This window comes from Plecotus auritus (genome assembly GCF_963455305.1).
Source record: "Plecotus auritus genome assembly, chromosome: 3".
NCBI classification, from domain to species: domain Eukaryota; kingdom Metazoa; phylum Chordata; class Mammalia; order Chiroptera; family Vespertilionidae; genus Plecotus; species Plecotus auritus.
Genome location: NC_137772.1, coordinates 178,031,165 through 178,047,813, shown reverse-complemented (window position 1 = coordinate 178,047,813; position 16,649 = coordinate 178,031,165). Strand labels below are relative to the sequence as shown.

The window sequence follows — 16,649 nt, the reverse complement described above, 5'->3', positions numbered from 1 at the left end:
ACGCGGGCCCCAGCGTCCCGGTCCCGGCTGCCGTGGCCGCCGGCCGCTCCCCGTCTGGCCATTTTCCGTCCCGGCCCGGGCCCTCTTCGCGCACGGTTCATTAATTGCCGCTCGTTCTATGCCAGACAACCCACCAGACTGGAACTCCCCGCGGAGCTTACCTTCTAGGGGTCAGGATAACGGGAATAGCGGGCTAGAGGGAGCACCGACCGAGGAGGAGTCACTCATTCCCAATGGGGATGGCCAGGGTGACTTCACCAAGACCAGAGGCCTTGCAGCTGCATTGTCCAATTTGCAGGAGCCACGAGCCGCATGTGGCTGCTGAGCTCTTGTGTGGACTTCATTAACAAAATGTAAAATAGATAATAGGCAATATTTTGGACATATTGGATTAAAACTTATTAAAATGAATTTTATGTACTTTTAACTTTTTCATGTGGTTACTAAAATGTTGAAATTTTATATATGTGGCTTGCATTAACTTTTATTAGACAGAGCTACTTCAAAGCATTAAGATGAATTTGACTGGGAAAGATGAGAAAGGCCTACAAACATAATAAACACATTACCATTAGAATCTTCTTTATAATCTACAAATTACATTCATTATTTCTCATCACAACAACTCTGTAAAATCTTACAGATTTCAAAAATATGTGATTCACTTAAGGTCATAGGTGACAAGCATTTCTTTAATATATATATATATATATATATATATATATATATATATATATATATATATATATATATATATATTTTTTTTTTTTTTTTTCCTATGTGCCAGGCACTGTAACTAAATGCTGGGAGTCCAAGATCCTAAAGGAACTGTCTGTGGATTTAAGGACTCAGTCAACAAATATTTGCAATAAAATGCAATTGATGCTAAAATGGAGGAATATACTTCGCACTGGGAGCAAAGGAGTGAACATGTATGGAGAGAGGTCAGAGAAGACCTGGAAGAAGTCTTGAGGCAGAAGAGTGGGGAGGACTCCATAATGAGGAGGAGGAGAATGTGCTAGACATGCACTTGGGAATGGGTATAGAGCAGATTCTAGGATATGGGAGGGGTGGGGAGTGGTAGAACCAAGATTTGTATCTCAGGTCCTGGAACTAAGTCCAGGGGTTCTTTTCATTGATGTTAGCACTGGTGAGAAATATGAGGTGTATTACTAACAATAGGGTAGGCTAACAATACCAGATCTCTGTAGCTTAACACAATAAATGCCTGTTTCATGCAAATCACAGTGTGTAGTGGGGCCAGTGGGTGGGGTGTCTACTTCTATGTTGTGGCTCCACATGCCCTGTTGCCTTGGAATCGTCCAATTTATAGGTCTCAGATAAGAGAGGAGAGCTGTGCCTGAGATATCAGGGGCCAGCCCTGGAAATGGTGAATTTTCTATCCACAGAGCTGTAGAAATTTTTGCTTCCTCTATGTCCATGACTATAAAGGAAAGATGAAGGCTGAGGGAAGTTTCAGGTTAGGACTCCTGTGGAGAGAAAGGGTAAGGGCCTCTCTAGTCAGTAGTTAATAATTTTAACTAACATTTGTAGAACACTTTACAATGTACAAAGTGCTTTTGTATACATGTGATCTTCAAAACTCAATGAGTTAAATTATCTTTATCCCTAATTTAAGGTTAAGGAAATAGTGGTTCAGCCATTTAAAATTATAGAACCTCTACTTTTTATTTCTATAATCTTGGGCAGATGTGTGTGTGTGTGTGTGTGTGTGTGTGTGTGTGTGTGTGTGTGTGTGTGTTTCTTAATCAATAAAATGGATGTCATTATACCTACTTTGTCAGGTTGTCTTCAAAGTAAATAAGATGATGTAAATAAATAATTTCATGCATAGTAAGAATTCGATAAATGATAACACCTAGGAACTGAAGCTGGATAATGGGTGGGGAGAGACACAAACATTCAGTCTATAGCAAGGGATTTTGTTAATGACCAACCCTAAATTCCAGAGTTCTCAGTGAAAGGAGTTAGAGGCTGCCTTGGGGGTTAGAGTTTGATTCAAATTAGGCAATGTAGGGACTATACTAGGGCAAGAATCTTCATGGTGAGGGATGATCTGGAGGCAAAGGATTCATGTGGTGCGTGTTATAAGCAGAGATATAGGGCATGCTGGAATTAGTACTCTCGGAGGGAGGTAGGTAATCAGTTCTAATTATAGTCCCCTTCTTGAAACTTCTCTTAGTCAGCTTGTCAGTGGTGAGATGAGGTGTAAAGGTTGGTTGGGCTTGAGTAAGATGAGGTGTGTGTGGTAGAATGATGACTTCACAGAAGTGTCCTGAGCTCTGTGGATCTTCTTCAATCGTATTGTGGACTGAGTTAGGCTAGAGGGACTATCTTTCCAAAAATGCCAGAGCTCTGAGGGCCCCTGAAATCCTGCTTGACAATGGGTTGTGGTGGTGGCAAGGCTTAACAAGTTCTGTGGCTTACCTTTAAATCCTCCTGTCCTTGATATTGAGGGGGAGGGAAGAAGTGGCCTTACAAGATCATAACAGTTTCTTGTGTGCTCTTTAAGTAGGACATTTTTAATTTAAAAGACTCAGTGTGGCTCAGAAGTTAGAGCCTCGGTTCCTGGACCAGACGGTCTCAGGTCTGATTCCCATGTACCTGGGTTGCAGGTTAGATACCTGGCCCTGGTCGGGGTGCGTGCAGGAGGCAACCAATCAATGTGTCTCTCTGACATTGATCTCTCTCCTCTCTCTCTTCCTGCTCTCTCCCTTCCACTCTCTCTTAAAAATCAGTGGAAAATAATATCCTCTGGTGAGGATTAACAAAACAAAAAAGACTGCTAAATTAAATACTGGGCATAAAGATGTGCTAGAAATAGCACTAAACTAAGAACTAAAATAAAAGAGTTGGTTTTTCAGTTCTGGCTGTGCTTCTGGGTGACATATTAGAGCCTTAACCTCATCTATCAAATTGGTATTAATGTCATTCTTCTTTTCCCAAAAAGCTGTTGTGAGAATTAAATTAAGTGAAAATGTAGACATACGGTGTAAAACTTGTGAAGCACTATTCAAAGGCAAGATGTTGGTAATGGGCATTACTTGGCAGAAATAATTTGTAGTCAGTGCAAATAGTGGACCCATGTAGGGAGCTGTCAGTAACAACTGGTGTTGTAATGAGGTTAAGGCTAGGTGTTTTATAAGATTTTTTTGATGGTGAGACACAACTCAAAGGCAGATAAATGAAAGGCAGAACTCTTTGTTACTTACAGCTGCAAACCAGAGAAAGCTGTCATGCAAGGCCACAAGGGGGTTGCACCCAAGGACAGGGTAACAGTAAGCTGGAACTGCAGGAGGTGCTTATGTGTGGCAAACAGAATGAAGTTAGCTAGAAAGGAGTTAGCTAGGCTCCACAGGCTTCCTGGGAATTGGGTGTTGCAAATAATTCCGCAGGCCTAAGAAGAGGCTATCCCTGGGCGCAGATATCTGGGGCCTCTGGCAGTTGGGTATGTGCATATTTAACCCAGGAGTGTGAGAGCCTGATAAGGGAAGTAGCTGGGGTGAATGACATATTGCCAGAGAAGGGCAACTGAGAGTTTTAGCCGTGGCATCAAGACTGGGTCACTTGTGAAATATTATGTTACACTAGGACAGTTTCAACGTGGTGTAATGCCAAACTGTCATTTTAACAAATAGCACAAAAACTTACTCTAAGCAGACTTCTCATTGACATAGTAGAGTTTCTTAATTTAGCTGTTTATTAATACCTTTTATTTATAAGTTACAGAAAATATAATGTTTCCTTCTATTATCTCTAACTCTTAATTTCTATTTTAAGTAGACCAGATTGTTGAATCATTGTAGACATACCTGGCACCATCTAATACCCAGGAAGTGGCAAAAGAGTTAGAAGCTGGGTTAAAAGTTCTTCTGAGATTATAAATGCCTATAGCATATAATGGCTGGAATAACATGGGCTCAAATTGTTTTCCACATCAGGTTAAGATTATTTTCCTATTATAGGGCTATGGTAGGCAGATTTCTAAGATGTTCCCCAACATTCTGGCCCCCTGGTGCAGTTGTAAAATGAAAAATGGCATTAATTAGAATAAACTGGAGCATATACTCATTTGGTTTTAAATTAATTTGACAAACTTTACAAGGACTTACTGAGTATTTCAAGGAATTTAGTGAGAACATCAACAACATAAAAAAGAACCAATCAGCAATGAAGGATATACTAATGAAATAAAGAATAATTTACAAGGAATCAACAATAGAGTAGAGGATGCTGAGAATCAAATCAAGAATTTGGAATATAAAGAAGCAAAAAACACCCAATCAGAATAGCAAAAAGGAAAAAGAATGTAAAAATATAAAGATAGTGTAAGGAGTCTCTGGGGCAACTTCAAGCATACCAACATTCGCATAATGAGGGTGCCAGAAGGATAAAAGATGGAGCAAGAAACTGAAAACCTATTTAAAAAAATAATAACAGAAAAATTCCCTCACCTGGTGAAAGAAATAGACATGGAAAAATCAATGAAGTTTAATACATTATATGAATAATGGGCAAAAATTACAAATTACTAAAATTGATTCATGAACAAAAAACCCAAATATACCACTAATCATTAAAAGAATTAAATTGGCAATCAAAATTTTCCCCTCTACAACAACAAAAGACAAGAAGTCCCCAAAACTTTATAGATGAGTTTTATAAAGCCTTCAAGAAAATCCCTTTTTAATGAAAATATTTTAAGGAAATAGAAGGTGAAAGAAAGCATACTATTAATGCCAAGATCAGATGTCTGAAATGGGCAAAAGATAGATTAGAGATTGCCTAGGGGGAGGGGTTGGAGTGTTACTACCCATATGAATGGGGTGATGAAAATGTTTTGGATTGGGTTGTGGTGATCGTTGCACAACTCTGTGAATGTGCTAGAGACCATGGCATTGGATTGAATAGGTGAACACTGTGATGTGTGAAACATGTCATTAAGGCTGTTAAAAAGAAAAGACCAGATGAATGCAAGAAAAAAAAATTATACTATCTCACTTATGAACATAAATAGGAAATTCTGAAGTTAAATACTGATGAAAGTTAATTCTGTTTTTACTACTCTAAGTAGGGTGATTTCAGGAATGCAAAAATTCAACACCAGAACACCTACTGATACGATTTATTATTAAAAGTCAAATAATTACCTAGCCTGTTTGGCTGAGTGGATAGAGTGCCGGCCTGCAGACTGAAGGGTCCCAGGTTCGATTCTAGTCAAGGGCACATGCCCAGGTTGCGCCTTCAATCCCCAATAGGGAGCGTGCAGGAAGCAGCCATTGAGAATCATTGATGTTTCTAACTCTCTTTCCCTTTCCCTTCCTCTCTGAAATTAATAAAAATACATTTTAAAAGAAAAGTCAAATAATAAAAACCATGACTATTTTTGATAAATTTATTTTTTAGTAAACAGGTATTTATCGCATGCTTATTATGTGACAGACACTATATATTAGTAAACAAAAGGGGAAAAGTACTGGTACTCAATAGAAATAAAAAACACATTTGATAAAACTTTACATCAATTCTCAACAAAATATGGTTAGAAGAGAGCTCAAGTACTAACTCAAAATTGATCAAAAACAGAACAAACATTATCCTTAATGCTGAAACATGAGAAACTTTCTCACTGATCCCAATAAAAAAGATGTCTGTACTAGAGGTCCAGGCCAGTGAATTAACTTTAAGATATGAATCATATAAAAATTGCTTAGGAAAATAAATTATTTCCCTTTATTAAAGATGAAATCACTAAAAAGTGAATTAACTGTAAAATATGAAATATCTACAAATTACATAGAAAAATAAATTATTTCCCTTTATTTAAGATGAAATCATTAAAATGTAAAATGTAATCTAAGATAAAACATGAATATCTAATTTCCTTTTATTTAAGACAAAATAATTAGAAATCCAATAGTATTTATAAACAAGCCATTAGAACTAGGAAAATAGGTTTTCAAACTTGACAGATACAAGGTCAGTGTACAAGTAATAATTGCAGTTGAATTTTTAATTCATAATAGAAACAAAAAATAGAATGTAATTGGTAATATAGCTAACAAAAGTTGCATATGACCTTTATCTAAATAAATTTCACCAGTGGCAACAGCAGAACAGCTTTCATGCATGAAAATCTTGTTGAACCTCTGAATAACTATCACCTTGCCCAGCCCTGGCCAAACTGTGAGTCCATGGCCCAGAACTAGACTAACATGGAAGAAAGAGATTTGCATCATATAGTAGACTATTCTGCTCATATAATTATTTCCAACTGCTTTGGTAGTAAGGTCCCTCTGGTGAGACTCCATCCTAGATATATTCTCATTTCTTTGCCCAAAATTGACACATTCAAAATTTACTTATTGTGCAACAAGCATACTTTAAAAATTATAATATTCTTAAAAAATGTAGTGCAGGGAGAAACCAAGATGGCAGCATAAGTAAATACCTAAACTGCTGCCTCGCACAACAATATCAAAACTACAACTAAAAGACAAAACAGACACCATCCAGAACCACAGGAAAGCTGGCTGAGTGGAAATTCTACAACTAGAAGAAAAGAGGAAAGCACATTGAGACTCAGAGGAGCTGCAAAAGGCTGAGGTACGGAGACTCGCACGCAGAGAGGACGGGTGGCTGTATGCATGGGTGGCTGAGTGTGCGGCTGGCTTTCTAAAGCAGGAGGGAGAAGAAAGCTCCCGACCGCACTGAACTCCAGTCCTGGGTGAGACGCTGGGAAACCAGACTCATTAGGGGGGAATCTGGACTGTCAGGAAAAAAGAAAGCACACTGAGACTCGGGAGCTGCGGAAGGCAGAGGTCCAGAGGCATGCGCGCGCAGAGAGGACTGACTGCTGAATGCATGGGAGGCTAAGTGCGCGGCTGGCTTTCTAAAGCGGGAGGGAGACAGAAGCTCCCGACTGTGCTGAACTCCAGTTCTGGGCAAGTTTCTGGGAACCCCGACTCATTCGGGAAGAAACTGGACTGTCTGGCAGCGGGCGAAACTCGAGGGCAGCTTTCTCTCAGAGGTGCTTGCAGTGATTACCGAGGGACACTGAGACCCAGGGGCCTCATAGGGCAGGGCTGACAGGAAACCAAGGCTGTCTGCTCCGCCCTGAAATTCCGCCCCATCCAAGCTGAGCACAGAGGCTTTTGCAATTTTGCAAGTCTTGTCTCATAAGAGTGTCTCCAGCACAGAAGTTTTCCCAGCATAGACACAGCTGATCCTCACAGCCAATTGACCTGGAGGTCAATTCCTCCCAGTGATAACAACAACAATCAAGACTTAACTAAAACAAGGCTGAGCACACAGTCCACAAAGGGGTGCACCAAGAGTGTCCACCTCAGGTAACTGGGGAGGCTGAGCCACTGTGCCCTAGAGGACACCTAGCACACAAAGCCACCCTACCAACTCAGGGAAGCAGCAAAAATGCGGAGACAAAGAAACAGATCACAAATGAAAGAAATGGAGGAAAACAAACAACTGGATATAGAGTTCAAAACCACGGTTATAAGATTTTTCAAGAATTTCCTAGAAAAGGCCAATAAATTTAGCAAGACCCTCGAGGATATGAAAAAGGACCAACTAGAAATTAAACATACACTGACTAAAATAAAAAATATTATAGAGACCTAACAGCAGACTAGAGGAATGCAAGAATCAAGTCAAAGATTTGAAATACAAAGAAGCAAAAAACACTCAACCTGAAAAGCAAAGAGAAAAAAGAATCTAAAAATTTGAAGACAGTGTAAGGAGCCTCTGGGACAACTTCTAGCGTACCAACATCAGAATTATGGGGGTGCCAGAAGAAGAGAGAGAGCAAGATACTGAAAACCTATTTGAAGAAATAATGAGCGAAAACTTCCCCCACCTGGTGAAAGAAATAGACTTACAAGTCCAGGAAGCCCACAGAACCCCAAACAAAAGGAATCCAAAGAGGACCACACCAAGACACATCATAATTAAAATGCCAAGGGCAAAAGACAAAGAGAGAATATTAAAAGCAGCAAGAGAAAAACAGTTAATTACCTACAAGGGAGCACCCATACGACTGTCAGCTGACTTCTCAACAGAAACTATGCAGGCCAGACGGGAGTGGCAAGAAATTTTCAATGTGATGAATAGCAAGAACCTACAACCAAGATTACTCTACCCAGCAAAGCTATCATTCAGAATTGAAGGGCAGATAAAGAGCTTCACAGATAAGAAAAAGCTGAAGGAGTTCATCACCACCAAACCAGTATTATATGAAATGCTGAAAGGTATTCTTAAAGAAGAGGAAGAAGAAAAAAGTAAAGAGAAAAATTATGAACAACAAATACATATCTATCAACAAGCGAACCTAAAAATCAAGTGAATTAAAAACCTGAGGAACAGAATAATCTGGTGAATATAATAGAATCAGGGGCATAGAAAGGGAGTGGACTGATAATTCTCATGGGGAAAGGGGTAAGGGGGGTTCATGAAGAGAATGGACAAAAATCATACACCTATGGATGAGGACAGTGGGGGGGAGGTAAGGGCAGAAGGTGGGGTGGGAAATGGGTGGAGGGGAGCTATGGGGGGAAAAAGGAGAAATAATTGTAATAATCTGAATAAAGATTTATTTAAAAAAAATAAAAAAATAAAAATCAAGTGAATAGAAAATCTGATGAACAGAATAAACTGGTGAATATAATAGAATCAGGGGCATAGAAAGGGAGTGGAGTGACAATTCTCAGAGGAAAGGGGTGTGGTAGGTGCGGGAAGAGACTGGACAAAAAGCGTACACCTATGGATGAGGACAGTGTGGGGGGAGGTAAGGGCAGAGGGTGGGGTGGGAACCGGGTAAAGGGGAGCTATGGGGGGGAAAAAGAGGAACAATTGTAATAATCTGAACAATAAAGTTTTATTAAATTTAAAAAAATGTAGTGCAGATGCCAAAAAATGTCCTTGACCTCTTTGAGTTTATATTCTCTGTGGCTGGAGAGTGCAAAGTGAAGGGGACAATGACAGTTGACAGGTTGTAAATAAGCAAAAACCAAAAGGGAATTTTAAAAAGAAATAATAATTAATTTGTTTTAATTTTTTTATTTTTTAGTTCATGTCTTTTATTAACCATATACAATTACTTATCTTTTGGTTTGTTGAAGAAATAGGTCAGACAATATTTGCCACAATAATGTATGTCCAAGTGCCTGGCCATAAAAACTCCATCACCACATTCATCTGAAGGGCACTTCCAACAAAGGCAACTGATTTTGCCATTCTCATGTACTCTGTAGTATTTCAGGACAGCCAGCGTCACCTTCTTTCTCTTATGCTCATTCTTCTTTGGAGTAAGACTTCTTCCTTTTCTTAGCACCATCACGAAGTCTCAACACAAGATGAAGAGTGGACTCCTTTTGAATGATGTAGTCAGACAAAGTACATCCGTCTTCCAGTTGCTTGCCAGACAAGATCGGTTTGCTCATCAGAGGGAATTCCTGTCTTATTCTGAATCTTGGCCTTTACATTTTCTCTTGTATCCGAGGGTTCAACCTCCAGAGTGATGGTCTTCCCCTAAAGGGTTTTCATGAAAATCTGCATCTTGGTGGTGACTCCATTGCAGATGGCAGATTGGAAAGGACAATAATTAATTTTTTGCATGATTTTCACCCACACATCCCTCCCAAATCTCCTTCTCACTAATTCTCCAATTGTGTTGCATGATCTGTGGGACCTCTGCTGAAATTCTATTAGTTTCTTTTTGGAATTCCCACTGGCCTTGTGCAGCATTTGCTCTGCTATTGATGCTCTCATGGTCTGCCATTTCTACAGCATCACTGGGCTGATAGGCAGAGCAACTTGTCGAGCAGTGCGCATGAGCTGGGGAATCTTCTCTTGTCATGGAGCCCTCTCACAGGAATTTTGGCAATTAGGTAAATGGTTTGAAGCAGGATAAACAAATGTGCTATTTGTCATCTCCATTGGACATGCATAGATCCAACAAAAAATTTCAAATTTCTCCATTGTCCTCAGATGTCTATACCTGCAATGCCATGGTGGCACCAATATATGTCTTTTAGGTCTTTTCCTTGAAAATGACAGAATCTAATTCTGACTTACTTAAGCAAAGTAAATTAAGACAACAACAATAACGCATTAAAAAGGGAATTCATGAACTGGGTCTGGGGAAGCACATACCATCAAGGGGAGAGTCAGTGTGGCAAGGTGGTAAAAAAATAGACTTGGGGTAAGTCCATTTGATTCCAAATTCCATCCCCACCACTTACATCTCAGAGGAAGTTTCCTCCCTCCTCTAAAAATAACAATAACTAAAGCATTTCCCTAAAGCACTTGTGGTATTTAAATGGATCATGTCTGTAAAATGCTCAGCAGAGTCTGATCATGTGTTCTTATTATAATTCATGTTTATAAATCTTCCATGAAAAGGCAGAATCTTGGATAACACTAGTGATCTTATCAGTGGGCCACTGGGATTGACTGTCAGAGTACTGCAAACAGAATGGCTGACCTCTGCCTCTCTGCATCTCTCCTCATTAAAATTCCTACAGAGTGAATGGTCTGACATTGACCATGTACCAGACACTGTCCCAGGAAGAATGAATGAATAATGAGCAGGGACAGGGAGAATTAGGGGACACCATGATTAACAGAATCTATGATTAATAGTCTCTATGGAACCATATTGAGCAAATGGAGTTTAGCTGTTAGAAGAGTGGCAAAGATAGATAGAGTATAATAACATTGTCTACCATACTGTGTGTAATAAATTCAATATTTTTGTAGGAATAATTGCTATACCACCACCACCCCCTTGCTCTGACGAGGACTGAACTGGTATCATTCCAAGAAAATTAACTCCACTTCTGCTTAAGTATTTTTTTTTAAATATATTTTATTGATATTTCACAGAGACGAAGGGAGAGGGATAGAGAGCTAGAAACATCGATGAGAGAGAAACATCGATCAGCTGCCTCCTGCACACCTCCCACTGGGGATGTGCCCGCAACCAAGGTACATGCCCTTGACCGGAATCGAACCCGGGACCTTTCAGTCCGCAGGCCGACGCTCTATCCACTGAGCCAAACCAGTTTCGGCTCTGCTTAAGTATTTTTAAGAAAAGCTGTAGAGCACATTACAGATACTGACATCAGAGAATTCTCCTGACTATCCAGGCACTACTTAGTGCAGTTCTACCCAGAATCCTCATCATTCTGATGTTATTATTTGAAGCACCAGAAATATTTTCTCAACATCCTTTTCACAGCAGCCTTCATCTCCTCATTCTTCAGGCTGTAGATGAGGGGATTCAGCATGGGGGTGATCACACTGTACTGCAAGGAGAAGATCAACTCTCGAGTGGATCCAGAATTTGGCATGAGATAACGGAGAAGTCCCGAACCATAAAAGAAGATCACTGCAGTGAGGTGGGAGGAGCAGGTAGAGAAGGCCTTGCTTCTGCCTGTGGTGGAGCTGATGGCCATGATGGTGGACAAAATGCGAACATAGGAGAAAAATATCAGGAGAAAATTTCCAAAGAAATGCAGGACGCTAGAGCAGAGCAGGGCTGTAAAACTTGCAGTCACATCAGAGCAGGACACGGAGTAAAGAGAGGACAGCTCACAGCAGAAGTGGTGGATATTTTGAGCCTCACAAAAGTCTAAATTGAGAGCTACAAGGATATTGATGAGAGCATCCAGAAAAGCCAAACCCCATGAGGCCCACACCAGCCCCATACACAGCTGTCTGTTCATCACCTGGCCATAGAGCAGAGGAGACCTGATGGCAACATAGCGGTCATATGCCATCACAGTGAGTAGGCAGGACTCAGTGCCCCCAGAGGCAAACAGAAAGAAGACCTGAGCCAGGCAGCCCTCTACTGAGATAGTTTTCTCCTCAGACAGCAGATTCTCCAACAGCTTGGGCACAGTGACAGAGGAGTGACAGAGATCGAGGAAGGACAACTGCCTCAGGAAAAAGTACATGGGGATGTGAAGACGGGAATCAAACCCGATCACCAGCAGTAGCATCAGATTCCCCATCAGGGTCAAGAGATAAATAACCAGGAACAGCACAAAGAGCAGAGCCTGGATCTGGGGGTCCGCAGACAGCCCGAGGAGGATGAACTCAGAGATAACACTGTGGTTCCTCATTGCCTTCAGTATGTTCTTGGGAATGTCAGAAATAAACTGGGTGAAGCCTCTTCTAATGTCTGCTATCTCAGTATTTTAACCCTATTCTCCATTCACAAAGTTTCATGCCTACTCAAAAATGTATTTCTGAAATGCCAAGTCTCTAGATTTCCTAAAACCTGTAATAATCTTTTCCACAGAATCCCAATGCTAGATCAACTCCCTGTCCACATTTATTGTTCTTTCTGTAATGTCTTAGAGTTAACTTGTTGTTGTTTTATTATTAAATCTACAGAAGGATGTTTGTAAACAGTTGATAATAATCCAGTAGAAAGAGAAATTCCAGAGGAATGAGATACAATTGCAGAAGTGGTGTCTCTGAGAGCAGCTGGGTTTCAGAGCAGAAACAGAGCATGGATGGCCTTAGGTGAGAGTGGATTTACTTCATCCACAAAACACGCATGAAGTCAGTAGATTTGGTGTTAGGAAGGAAGCACTGCTCATCTGATGGCTTTTGTTATTCACTGAGATCATCAATGGAAAGTGAAGAGGGGTTAGTTGCTGGACATTTGCCCAGTGAGGAGAAATGGGGTTAAGTAGAGAGAAAGCAGCACAGAGATATCCCAGATACTACATAATTTATCACAAGAAACTGCTGACAGATATGAACACATACTCTGGTCATAATCTCCATGCCCAGTTTGTGCGATCTATACAGAGTCAGCTCTTGTCAGAGCCTTCATGCCACTTGTACATATAGACTACCCTCTAACTTTCAAAAGCTTGACTCTTTTTTCCAACTGTGATCCCACAACCCAGATTACAACTATCAGCTCAGGATAACCCTTCAACACTATTAACACACCATCTTGACCTTCATGTCCTGCTCTATCTCTTGTGTTCATACTGCAAGACCAGCACATTCAGTTTCTCAAAAGCCATGATTTCTTCTCCACTGTTTATCCAAACAGCACACAGCACTAAAGCTGCTCTTAGGAATCAACTCCATATTACTTGTATTTCTCGCCTAGTTGAGCAATAACTAACACTGAATTAAAGAAAAACCTTTGAAAATCCAGTAGCCCAGAAGACAAATAAGTTTAAATATCACTGTGAGAATTTGGTATTAAGGTGGAGTTTCAAAATTCCTGTTGAAATAAATCTCCTCCTTGATTTCTAAAAGAGGAAAATACATGGATAAATTGTAAAAACCTAAATACTTCCAGTCATGTGGGGATTGCATTTATTTTTTTTTCTTTTACTCACCACTCATGTTCTAGCTATAGTGACTGGATTCATCTGGAGAACAGTACACCAGTGGCAGAAGATGCTGGTAAAACAAGGAATCAAACCATGAAATACAGACAGAGAACCGCCCGTTATCATTTCGGAGGGCAGCAGAAAGAAAGCTCCCCTCTGTTATACTCATCTCCAAATGGAGCCCCACTACTTGCACTAGAAATTCCTTGAACTTTGGAGAAACATCCTCTCTTAGAGATAAAGGCCAAAGCATGAAACTCTTGCAGAGGACAAACCTAGAAATTGTATCCTGTCGGGCCAGACTCCCTCACAGGTAGAGGTGGACTATATTAGCTATTTGAGGGGCCACAGGAGCAAATGAAATCATCACTTTCACCTGGTGCTACAATTTTACTGTTCTCCATGCTTCGTTTATTCAGACTAGTGAGTCCAGATGTGGAATGGAAACAGCTCTGAGAATGCTGCCACTTTATGTTTTCAGTTACTGTCACAATTAGGTGGAGTTAGCTCACTAGGTCACTTCCAAAGAAAAGCTGCCCAAGAGGAGTTCATCTCAGAATGAGACATGCAAAAGCACCTAGGAATTGTAACTGCCTCAAAGGAGTTGCTCAAAAGTGTTGTTTAAAAACAAAAGTGATGGGGCGGTGGGGGGGTGGGAATGGCTGGGGGCAGGAGGGGGCTGTCAAGCAGGGAAAAGGGAGACATGTGTAAAACTTTAGACAATAAATTAAAAATAAATAAATAAATAAATAAATAAATAAATAAATAAGAAATGACAGATCAACCAAAGGACTTGGATCCATGCATATGAGCATGACCAATGGACAATACAGGGGTGGGGTCATGTGTTGGGGGTGTGGGAGCAGGTCAGGAGAGGTCAATGCGGGGGGAAGGAGACATATGTAAAACTTTCAACAATAAAGAATTTTCTTTAAAAAACACACAGAAGTGAATGTGTGTATAGAAAGTGAATGAATGAGACTCAGGAGGAGAAGAGTCACAGAGAACAGATCTAATTAGAAACCAGTAAGGGATGTAGATACCCTAGACTCCCAGGAAACCAGATGTAGAAAGGATACTGGATAAAAATTTCACCCACTGTTTCCAGCTGTGTCTTGTGCCCTGTTCTGAACTTCCACATACCACAGAATACATAATTATGGGGGATAACTATGACGAAAGATTTGTTTCTGGATATGTTTGAAGAGCTTATAGAGGGTTATTTTTTGAGTCATGAGGTGCCCCAAAGCTATCACTGATATTCTGATCTCCTCCCAACCATAACAGTCAGCTCTCAGGTATCAGCCTCCCCAAACCTCCAGGTTTCTAGTATAATGTGGGCTTTCAGCACCAGAAACAAGGAATACAGCAAACAGAGTTGTCTCAATTGTCCCACGTGTAACCTGAAGACTAAAAACAATTACTTTGGAAAGTTGTGAGTTCTTAACTTACTAACTTAACTATAGTGCTGAAGACAATTGAGGTGCTGAAGCATCATTGATTCTCTTGTCTTCACCCTCAATTCAAGTGTGTAATTTTCCCAAAAGGAGAAAAAGAAGTGGTTTTGAGGAGCAGACCAAAACATTTAAGGTAAAAGAAACAAATACTATGTCAGAGAGAAATGTTCTCCTACCTCCAGACCAAAGATAAGTTGAGAGGACTGAGAGGGAACAGAGTGCCTGAGGCGGAATGACGAGAAGTAGTGGGGATGAGGGTAAAGGGGTCCTACAGGAAACACAGAGAAAACCGTGAGAGAACAGGGAAAACATTACCTGGTTTCTGTCTTTTCCTGGCACTGAGTGCGTCTTGTTTTTCGAGTTGGTGGACATGATTCTGAGCTCAGGAGAAATTCACAAGACAGAAAATGTACCACAACATTGAATCATGTGAACTGACATTGCTTTTTCTATGGGAGACTTTTTGTGCATAAATAGAAATATGAAAGCTCAGTTCTCAAAAGCCTCTGCAGATAAAGACTTCAGAAAGCTCTTCTAAACTTTGAGAGTATTTTTGCTCGTATCCCCTAATTGCTCCACAAAATGACAAAGAAAAGAAAAACGTGAAAATTTCAAATTCCTAATAAGTAGCACAGCAATTCTTTCATACTTCCTCTAGCAAAATTACATAGTCATTTCTTCACAAATCTCTCTCTGTGACTGTTACTACATTGCTCAGATCACCTTCCTAACAAAGGAGGCTCAGGTGTAGCCATTCAGAAGGGCTTGGGGATGAAGGTGCCCAATAGGTTGGCAAGGTATGACCTAAAAGCGTAGGGGATGTCTAGGTCCATCCTGATTGCTGGGAAGCTCAGCCTGAGCATACTTTGTACTCATTAGCTAAAAATGAGTACCGGAAGATCCCAATGCGAATTCCCACTGAAACTTAGTAACTCACAGCTTACCTTTAGATCATGTTAATGCTGTCATGGGTTTAATTATTATATATAGTAAAGAATTACTATTATAGAAACACTATTAGGTCAATAGTAATTTAAATTTACCTACATATTTGACTTTTTTGCTCCATTTTTTTTCTACATCTGCAATTGCAAATTCAAAAGCCTAAACTACATTTCAGTGGATGAGTTTAACACAAATTAGACAAAGTTAAAAAGTATTAGCGAATCAGGATAGGTCAGAAGAAAGTAAGAACTTTCTTCCATTTGTGAGCATTTCTTTCTCCTTTTTACTTTTCTTTTAGTTCAAGTCTTCTAGTGATGTATTTATCTCACCTTCATTCTTAAAGGATGTTTTACTAGACATAAAATCATAATGGGGGAGTTATTTTTTAATTCAGTACTTTCAAGATAGTATCTCATTGTCCTCTATCTCCTTGTTCATCTAATGTTTCTCCTGAAGTCAACTGTTAGTCTAATTCAGTGATTTTCCACTGGTGTGCTGCAGCACACTGATGTGCCACAAGAACTTTTAAAACTAGCAATACCTGACTATTTAGTCAGGGGCACTGACCTCTTTTCCCTTTTATTGTCAAACAAGAAAATGACAATAGCCAGCCAGTGTGAATTAGTCTAAATTATACCTACTTTTGTCAGATTGTCAAAAATATAATAATATATTTTTGGTGTACCACAGAATTATAGTAATTTGTTTATATGTGCCATGAGATGAAAAGGGTTGAAAATATCTGGTCTAATTGTACTTCTCTGGAGTTAATTTGTCTTTTTTCTCTTGCGTTTTTATTATTATCTCCTTTGACTTAGTAATTTTATTATGATGTGAAAATGTGTGA

At 39.9% G+C, this 16,649-nt stretch overlaps 1 protein-coding gene and 1 pseudogene across 2 annotated transcripts; both read right to left on the bottom strand.

The window, feature by feature from the left end:
- Positions 1-9,130: 9,130 nt before the first annotated feature.
- Positions 9,131-9,591, bottom strand: LOC308245499 (ubiquitin-ribosomal protein eS31 fusion protein-like; annotated as a pseudogene). Its single transcript has one exon. The product of its transcript is annotated as a ubiquitin-ribosomal protein eS31 fusion protein-like (transcript).
- Positions 9,592-11,231: 1,640 nt separating this feature from the next.
- OR8S1 (olfactory receptor family 8 subfamily S member 1) lies at positions 11,232-12,161 on the bottom strand (the record flags this gene model as incomplete). The annotated part of the gene is made up of 1 exon (XM_080662848.1): positions 11,232-12,161. One exon carries the CDS (start codon positions 12,159-12,161, stop codon positions 11,232-11,234), a length of 930 nt encoding a protein of 309 aa, XP_080518974.1.
- Between the last annotated feature and the right edge of the window lie 4,488 nt (positions 12,162-16,649).